This window comes from Sapajus apella, unplaced genomic scaffold, assembly GCF_009761245.1.
Source record: "Sapajus apella isolate SASKATOON/1434 unplaced genomic scaffold, GSC_monkey_1.0 scaffold47, whole genome shotgun sequence".
Lineage (NCBI taxonomy): Eukaryota > Metazoa > Chordata > Mammalia > Primates > Cebidae > Sapajus > Sapajus apella.
In genome coordinates this window covers 284,893-294,719 of record NW_022436987.1, presented here as the reverse complement: position 1 = coordinate 294,719, position 9,827 = coordinate 284,893, and the positions used below count along the sequence as shown (strand labels likewise).

Sequence of the window (9,827 nt, the reverse complement as noted above, 5' to 3'; positions counted from 1 at the left end):
TGCACCAAAATGTAAATATCTTAAGGCATTCTAGAAGTCAGATTGTCTGGAGTTGGGAAGAGAAAAAAATATGGGTAAATAGACTGTTTCCTTAAATGTTTGTCATAAAGGGAGGAGAAAAATTAGGATAACACTTTAGGGAGACACAAGGTAAAAAAATGTGAAAACAATTTAGGAAAGAAACAGAAACACAGAGCTATGAGGACAGCTGTAGAAAAACCTCAAAGGCAAGGAAAACCTCGAAGGCAAGGAAAACCTCAAAGGCAAGGAATGAATGCTGCAAATACTATTAGGATGGGTGTGTGCATAGGGAGGAAATGTGTATGTGTGTGTGTGTGTGTGTGTGTGTGTGTGTGTGCGCGCGCGCGCATGGGTCAGAGGAGGGAAGAGGCAGGCTATTTCGGAAAGTTTTATGCAAATTTAGCAGGCACTTAAATAAACCTTTCTAATCATTTTTCAGGTTCCAGAGCTTAACGTGGAATCCTGAACCATGTCAATATTACCCACCAAAGCAGCCCCCAATAGCAGCACTCCAATGGCCCCCACCTTCCTGCTAGTGGGCATGCCAGGCCTGTCAAGTGCATCCTCCTGGTGGACAATGCCCCTCATTACTGTCTACCTTCTCTCTGCACCGGGCAATGGTACTATCCTCTGGATCATTGCACTGGAGCCCGCCCTGCACCGCCCAATGCACTTCTTCCTCTTCTTGCTTAGTGTGTCTGATATTGGCTTGGTCACTGCCCTGATTGATGCCCACATTGCTGGGCCTTGCCTTTGCTGGTGCTCACACTGTCCCTGCCTCAGCCTGCCTTCTACAGATGTTTTTTGTCCATGTCTTGTCTGTCAGGGAGTCCTCTGTCTTGCTTGCCATGTCCATTGATCAGGCACTCGCCATCTGCCGACCTCTCCACTACTCAGCACTCCTCACCAATAGCCTAATTAGCAAAATCAGCCTGGCCATTGTTTTTCGATGCCTGGGTGTTTATCTGCCCCTGCTATTTCTGCTGGCCCACATGCCCTACTGCCGCCCACAGGTCCTAACCCATTCTTACTGCTTGCATCCAGATGTGGCCCGTTTGTCCTGCTCCGGAGCTTGGGGTGCAGCCTACAGCCTATTTGTGGTTCTTTCAGCTATGGGTTTGGACCCCCTGCTTATTTTCTTCTCCTATGGCCTGACTGGCAAGGTGTTGCGAAGTGTGGAGTCCAAGGACAATTGCTGAAGGCTGGTCAAACCTGTGCTGCCCACCTCTCTGCCATGCTCCTCTTCTATTTCCCTATGATCCTCCTGGCACTGATTAATCATCTTGAGCTGCCAATCACTCAGCATACTCATACTCTTCTCTCCTATGTCCATTTCCTGCTTCCTCCATTGATAAACCATATTCTCTATAGTGTCAAGATGAAGGAGATTAGAGAGAGAATACTCAACAGGTTGCAGCCCAGGAAGGTGGGTTGTGCTCAGTGAGGAGGATGTCCCTTCACGTTTAGTGGTACAGGCCTCCTGATACTAAAGTTTCAGCTCACCAGGCATGAAATGATCGTTCACGTCCACATAAGTGCATATATATGGATGTAGCTTCCTGTCCCTGGAAGTATGCCTGTGTATATTGATGACAGCTTACAAGCCCCAAAGAATGGACATGACCCACCCACTGGCACATTACATATCAATGGCCTGTGCCAGTGCGTGGGTCACGTCCAGGAAGGGCCAGAGTCCAGATCTTGTCACAACCATCCAAGTGTGTGTCTGTTGTTATTTTATTGTTGTTAATCCTGTCACTATATCTACTCCTTAATACTGGATAAAGCTAGAAGAGCTAATCGTCTACATAGCAAAGGAAAAACAAGACTGAAACATTCTTCTCAACTAGATAGATCTTCCATTGGTATTGTAATTCCTTAAGAAGTAAGAATTCTGACCAATCCTTAGAAATTAGATAAAAGAGGAAAATGCAAGTAAGTCTCTCAATTAGATTTTTCACACCAAGAGATAGGCTATTGAACTCTGATCAGGCCAGGAAAACAAAGAGAGAATATAGTTTTTTTCATTCTTCATTTAGTTTTTAAATTGTTAGTATATTTTTTGAATATATATGTATATTGAATGTTTTCAACACAAAGAAATGAGAAATGTTTGAGACTATAAATATGCTAATTACCCCGATCTGATCACTATACATGATATACATCAAAACGTCACTATGAATATGCATAATTATTATTTGTCAGTTTAAAATAAAATTTAATTTAATTTTTAAAATTTTTGCTGATTTCAGAAAAAAAAGAATAAATAAGAATAATCTTAAATTATATCTCCCAAACCTAACTATAATTACCTATTTAGTGAACACTTACAATGTTTTACGTAAATGGAATCTTTCAAGTGCCATTTGGAATTAGCGGTCTCAATTCTTTACTTCTTAGTAGCAGCAGTATTCATTCACATCCACATCAGGAGGGACAAAGTGGACAGATTGTGTTTACCTTCACTCTCACTTTAGACACATGATTTTCTCTGGTCAGTGTGGCCCTCATGACTTGTTTTGGTCAATAGGATGTTAGTGGATATGATAAAAGCAAGAACTTCAGTGTGATTTTGCTGCAAGGTTTGATTTCTTGTACTAGGGTAGTGCTTCCTTAGTAGGTACTTCCCCTTGAACCTGGTTTCCAGAAAGAGATGCATGGTGCAAACCTGAGCCAAATTCATAGCCTGGAGCCAGTCCCTGGTACCTGGAGAACTGAAGCAAAGCCAGCAAGTCAAAGCAGCCTAGACCAAGAGGTTCTCTGCCAACCTCTTGTTGGCAGTGAGCATTATAACAAATGCTGTAGTTGTAAGCATCTGAGATTTTGTAGTTGGTTACAGCAAAAGTTAACTAACAGAGTAATTACAGATTTATTCTCTGAACATGGTTAATTCATTTTTTGATGTCAGTACAATTAATTATGTGCATATTATGAGGAGCACAATTGTTGTAGGACAATAATTGACTAACTTTAAAATATATGTATTTTTATTTTTGTGGGTACATAGTAGGTGTATATATTTATGGGGTACATGAGATGTTTTGATCCGGGCATGCAATGTGAAATAATCACATTATGAAGATAGGTAACCATCCCCTCAAGCAGTTATCCTTTGTGTTATAAACAATCTAATTACATTCTTTTAGATATCTTAAAATGTATGATTAAATTATTATTGACTATAGTCTATTGTGCTATCAAATAGTAGGTCTTATTCATTCTTTCTATTTTTTTTAATACCCATTAACTATGCTCACCTTTCCCCAGGTTCCTACTACCCTTCCCAGCCTCTGGTAAACATCCTATTCTCTATGTCTATGAGTACAATTGTTTTTATTTTTAGATTCCACAAATAAGTGAGAACAGGCAATGTTTGTTTTTCTGTGCCTGGCATATTTCACTCAATATAATGACCTCTAATTTCACCCATGTTGTTGTGAACAACAGGATCTCATTCATTTTATGGCTGAATAATACTCCATTGTGTATATGTAATACATTTTCTCTTTTTTTTTTCTTTTTTTTATGATACTTTAGGTTCTGGGGTACATGTGCAGATCATGCAGGATTGTTGCATAGGTACACACAGGGCAATGTGGTTTGCTGCCTCCATCCCCTCATCACCTACATCTGGCATTTCTCCCCACGTTATCCCTCCCCGACCTCCATACCTCCTCCCGCTGTCCCTCACTTGCCCCCCCAAAAGACCCCAGTGTGTGATGCTCCCCTCCCTGTGTCCATGTGTTCTCACTGTTCAACACCTGCCTATGAGTGAGAACATGCAGTGTTTGATTTTCCATTCTTGTGTCAGCTTGCTGAGAATTATAGTTTCCAGATTCATCCATGTCTCTACAAAGTACACAAACTCATCATTTTTTATGGCTGCATAGTATTCTATGGTGTATATGGGCCATTAACACAATGAAAAAAATGCGTCAACTAATGGACAAAACATCCAGCTAGCATCAAAATGGCAGGATCAAATTCACACATAACAATATTAACCTTAAATGTAAATGGGCTAAATGCCCCAATCAAAAGACACACACTGGCAAATTGGATAAAAAGTCAAGACCCATCGGAGTGCTGTATTCAGGAAACCCATCTCACATGCAAGGACACACATAGGCTCAAGATAAAGGGGCAGAGGAAGGTTTATCAGGCAAATGGAGATCAAGAAAAAGCAGGAGTTGCAATCCTAGTCTCTGATAGAATGGACTTCAAACCAACAAAGATCAAAAGAGACAAAGAAGGGCATTACATAATGGTAAAAGGATCAATGCATCAAGAAGAGCTAATGATCATAAATATATATGCACCCAATACAGGATCACTCAGGTACATAAAGCAAGTTCTTAATGGCCTACAAAGAGACTTAAACTCACACACAATAATAGTGGGAGACTTTAACACTCCACTGTCAATATTAGACAGATCGAGACAGAAAATTAACAAGGATATCCAGGACTTGAACTCACATCTTGACCAAGCAGATCTAATAGACATTTACAGAACTCTCCACCTCAAATCCACAGAATATACATTCTTCTCAGCACCATGTTATGTTAGAACATGTTCTTTTAGCTCAGGGAAGTTTGTTATTACCCATCTTCAGAGCCTGTTTCTGTCAATTCATCAGACTCATTCTCCATCCAGCTTTGTTCCCTTGCTGGTGAGGAGTTGAGATCCCTTGGAGGAGGAGAGGCATTCTGATTTTGGGTGCTTTCATCCTTTTTGTGCTGGTTTCTTCACATCTACCTATGGTCTTTGCAGTTGACTTTCAGATGGGGTCTCTGAGTGGATGCCTAGTTTGTTGATGATGAAGTTATTTCTTTCTGTTTCTTAGTTTTCCTTCTAGCAGTCAGGCCCCTCTGCTGTAGGACTGCTGGAGGTCCACTCCAGACCCCACTTGCCTTGGGATCACCTGCAGCGGCTGCAGAACAGTAAGGGTTGCTGCCAGTTTCTTCTTCTGTTATCTTTGTCCCTCTGCATTTTTGCTGGGAACTGCAATCCAGAGCTGTTCCTATTCGATCTTCTTGGATCCAAACTTCATCCATTTTTCTATTGGGTTGTTTATATTTTAAATATAAGTGGGGGGGGGTCACACCTGTAATCCCAACACTTTGGGAAGCTGAGGCAAGATAATTGCTTAAGTACAGGAGTTTAAGACCAGCCTGGCCCACATAAGAATATTTCATCTCTTCAAAAATTTAAAGAACAAAAAAATAGCCAGTCATGGTGGCACATGCTCATAGTCCCAGCTACTAGGGAGACTGAAGTGACAAGTTCACTCAAGCCAAGGAGGTTGAGCCTGCAGTGAGCCTTGGTTTCGCCAGTGCACTCCCACATGGACAACATAACAAAACCTTGTCTCAAAAATAAATAAATATTAGGTTGGTACAAACGTAATTCTGTTTTGCCATTAGCTTTAATGGCAAAAACTGCAATTACGTTTGTACCAACCTAATAAATAAATAAATATTTCCATAACATTTTTGTTGTATGCCTTTCCCAATCTGTATTTGTCTTTGACTTTGTCAATCAATTCTCAAACAAATACAGACAGTTTTACATAAACAAAACTAAATTTGTCTTTCTTTATATTTTTTCTGTTTAATACATTGCTTTAAAAAGATGTCTCACTCATAAGCGGATGTATAACAATGAGAACACATGGACACAGGGAGGCCAACATCATACACTGGGGCCAGTTGGGGGTGGGGGGCTAGGTGAGGAATATCAGGGGGGTGGTTGGGTACGGGAGGGATAGCATTAGGAGAAATACCTAATGTAGATGATGGGGTGATGGATGCAGCAAACCACGTGGTACATCTATACCTATGTAACAAACCTACACATTCTGCACATGTACCCCAGAACTTAAACTGTAATAAAATAAATAAATAATAAAATAAAATAAAAAAGATGTCTTTGGCCGGGCCTGTAATCCCAGCACTTTGGGAGGCCAAGGTGGGCGGATCATGAGGCCAGGAGTTTGAGACCAGCCTGGCCAATGTGCTGAAACCCTGTCTCTATAAAATACAAAAAACTTAGCCAGACATGATGGCATGTGCCTGTAGTCCCAGATACTTGAGAGGCTAAGGCAGGAGAATGGCTTGAACCCAGGAGGTGGCGGTTGCAGTGAGCTAAGATCACGCCACTGCACTCCAGCCTGGGTGACACAGCGAGACTCCATCTCAAAAAAAAAAAAAAAAAAAAAAGCCTTGGATTCCAAGTATTGGGTGCACAATCTCTTATACTTTTTTCTAACATTGTTACAGCAGTTTTTACTTAGAAGTTTTTTTGTGTTGGAAGTCCAAATTTATATTAATATAGGTGGATAGTTACTAATAGCTGAATCACCTGTTAAATACATTCCTTGTCTCGCTGAAATAAAATATTATGTGTATCATATTATAAATTATATGTATATAGAATATTGTATGTATATATAATATACAATGCATATCTGTATGTATATATGTATACACTAACTGTGTACTAACACTATTAGTTCACTTTTGCTGTATATCAACAAAAAAAATCTCAGGTGCTCACCACCACAGCATTTATTATAATGCTTGGTGGTCAGGAGGTTGTGTGGGTGTATGCATTTTGCTTTGCAGCTTTTTATGAATGATGACATATCACTTATTTATTATAGCTTCATAGTGTGATTTACATAATGTGAGATATAAATCAAACCCCATCTCACAAAACAAACAAATGCTTTGAATTTCTAGGAGGAATTAAATCATATTTATAGATTAAATGTAAGAAAATAAACATTAATGATAAGTTTTCACATGAAAGAGTATATGATAGGTGTTTCATTGATTAACAGCTTTTTCTATGTTTTCCAATAAAATTATTTGCTTAAGTTAAATATATTTATATGCATTTTATAAATGTATGTCTTTTGTTCCTATTATAAATAAAGCAGTTCTTACCTTACAGTAAAACATCTGTATCATAATGCACATAGACATATTCAATAAATGATTTGGAATTATAATAAAAATAACTAACTCTATTTAAACTTTGTACTCATGATTAATCAGAATAAAGAGCTTTACAGCTGGAAGTTTTTAAAATCTCCTCCCCCCATCTCATTTTATACACAGAAAACTGCAACACTGGCCTGTGGAAAACAGCTTTGGATGGTCCTTTGTAAGTCAGTGGTAGGTATTGAACTGAAACCCAACACTCCGGCTGCCTCCATGTGTTGAATACTCTGCTAAATCAGGGTAGCAGAAAACTGTCTCTCTTTCACAGCAGAGCTTCCACTGCTCACTCCTTTTCCTTACTCTCTCCTGCACACTGGCCAAATCCACGCTAATTCTGTCAAAACCTTCAAGTATATAGTGATTTTTATTAATACCCCTGGCCAGCCTAGGATCCTATTCTCCCTCTGCACATCACATTAGCTTCACTCTAAGTTAGGGGGAAAAAGTTTTTCTTAACAGCACACAGAGGGGAGAAAGTATTAGCAAATATATTTACAATTATAAACAAAGAGTAGGAGTGATACACAGGAGGTGGATGGAACTGCAGATCAGGAGAAGCCTTGCAAAAGCCAGATCTCTGGGTTGGTCTACTTGCTAAACAAAGCTCTCCAGGAGAGAAATCAGAATGTAATATATATATATATATATATATATATATATGTACATTGTGTGTGTGTGTGTGTGTGTGTGTGTGCGTGCGTGCATGTCAGAGAGAAAGGGGGGCAAGGGGGAGATTGAGAATTCATATCAGGGATCATAATTTCAAATGTCTAGAGGAGGAAAGGAAATAATATAAATTTATAGAACAAGTACATATTCACATTGTGAGTAGTGGGATCTTTATGAACTAAGAGGCTAACAAATTCTCGGGGATTGCATATTGAATATTTGAATGTTTCCATGTGGGAATATTGGTCTAGTATTTCCATGTTTTTCCATATTTAAGAAAATTTATGTATAGATATCTATTAATACAAAATCATCCAAACACTGCCACGTCCAAACAAACATGTCTGAAGACCATATTGAGATCTTACAGCTTTTAAACATATTAACTTATTTAATCCCTGTAATGTATGGAGAAATAATTATGTTCTAATTTTAAAGCATATATGAAATATATCAGAATACAATATATCATAATACATAGAAAGTAATTTCTTCATACTGCACAGCCAGGAAATGGCAGAGCTGAAACCAGAGGACCTGTTCCTGACTGAGTCCCTTGTTTTTCCATTTATTTCATCTCCTCCCTGGCAGGACTGAGCTATCATAGTAAAGTTTAGAAGACATATAACGCTGATGGTGTTTATTTGCTCCTTCTTCTGTGAGTTATCTTCTAAATTATCAGCTTGGAGTTACACTGTATCTTATTCTTTAGGAGCAACCTTGGACCCTGATGTACTAAATAAGGATCGCACAGTCCTAGCGATTCCTAAAGTTTCCTTGCTGCCCCTTTTTCATTAGGAGATCACTGGAACCCTTTGGTCTGGCTCCATTTACAATGCCATAAAGTGAGGGCGAGTCTAGGGAGGCTCAGGTACTAAAGTTATTTGGGTGTATGGTTGGCCACAGTAGTACAGATTCTGTGCTGTCATTATTGATGAACAGTAATGTGCGGTTCCCCTCAATTTAGAAGGCAGCATCAAGGGAAGAATCCCCATGTCTCACAAAACCTCCTTATGTATCTGCAATGTTAACTTCTTACTATGAGGAGTGCAGAGGAGAGAGTGCTGTATTGAGCCTAGATGATGACTGCACCAATGCACCCTAGAATTTTCACCCAAGAAAAACCTGAGGATCTGGCTTCAGGATGCTACCTCTTTTTCTTTAGACTATTTTCTTAGTTCAAACTGACATATTAATAGATCTACCAATCACATACCATTTACAGAGTACTTTGTTGTCAGGAGAGTTAAAGTTGAGTAATTTTCAGCTCTTGTCCTGTGGAAATTTAAATACAGTTGGTGATAGATATATATGCATCATGGTAGAAATACAATGGGCTTGCAATCATGGAGCACCAAGGTTTCAGCCCCTTTTCTTTACTGTAAATGCTGCCAAGTGCCATGGCTTCTATAACTTCCTCTCCAATTTGACTTCCACCAAAATTTGCTTCAGCAAATGATATGGTCTCTATGTTCCCCTTTCACATCACCCAAGAAAAGTGTTCCTCAAGCACTAACCTACATGCCAGTCACCCGAGATCTCGCTAAAATGCAGATTCCAGCTCAGCAGGCTTGCAGCAGGACAAGATCTTCTGCAGCAATTTTAACAACTTTCTAGGTAATGTTGTCTCTGTCAGTCAGCAGACCGCCCTTTGAGTAGCATAGTAGAGAACATACTTAGACAAACTCAGACACTGTATAAAGAGTTTAATGTAAATCGCAATGAAAATAAAATAAGAGGGGGTCAATATCAAGATGTTAAATAGACCCAGAATTTTGTAGGTTTCTCCCAGCCACAGTTCAAGGACATTTTTCTTAACTTCTCCTTAGAAAATTCTCAAGACTTTTACTCATCCTTCTTGTGTCTGAGAATTGATGTTATCCATCACCCAAAGAACAAAAAAAAAATTCATAACATGTTTATGAAATATAAGCCTTTTCTTATTCAGAAGTAGAAAAGCTGTGGTATATTAATGCTCATTAGGGATTAATTGATTAACCAATTAATTAATTAATGCTAATTTAAAGACTGTGAAGTAAATAGAACCATTTCCTATTTGGATGAAACACTGTCCTTCTCCTAAGAAAAGACATTGTGGAAAAAAATGTAATTTACACCTTTGCCCCA

At 39.0% G+C, this 9,827-nt stretch overlaps 1 protein-coding gene across 1 annotated transcript; it reads left to right on the top strand.

The window, feature by feature from the left end:
* The first annotated feature begins 490 nt into the window (after positions 1–490).
* LOC116525284 (olfactory receptor 51S1) lies at positions 491–1,465 on the top strand. Its single transcript, XM_032241085.1, is given in 3 exon segments — positions 491–745; positions 747–1,212; positions 1,215–1,465. Coding segments are annotated over 3 exon segments (972 nt in total).
* The last annotated feature ends 8,362 nt before the right edge of the window (positions 1,466–9,827 follow it).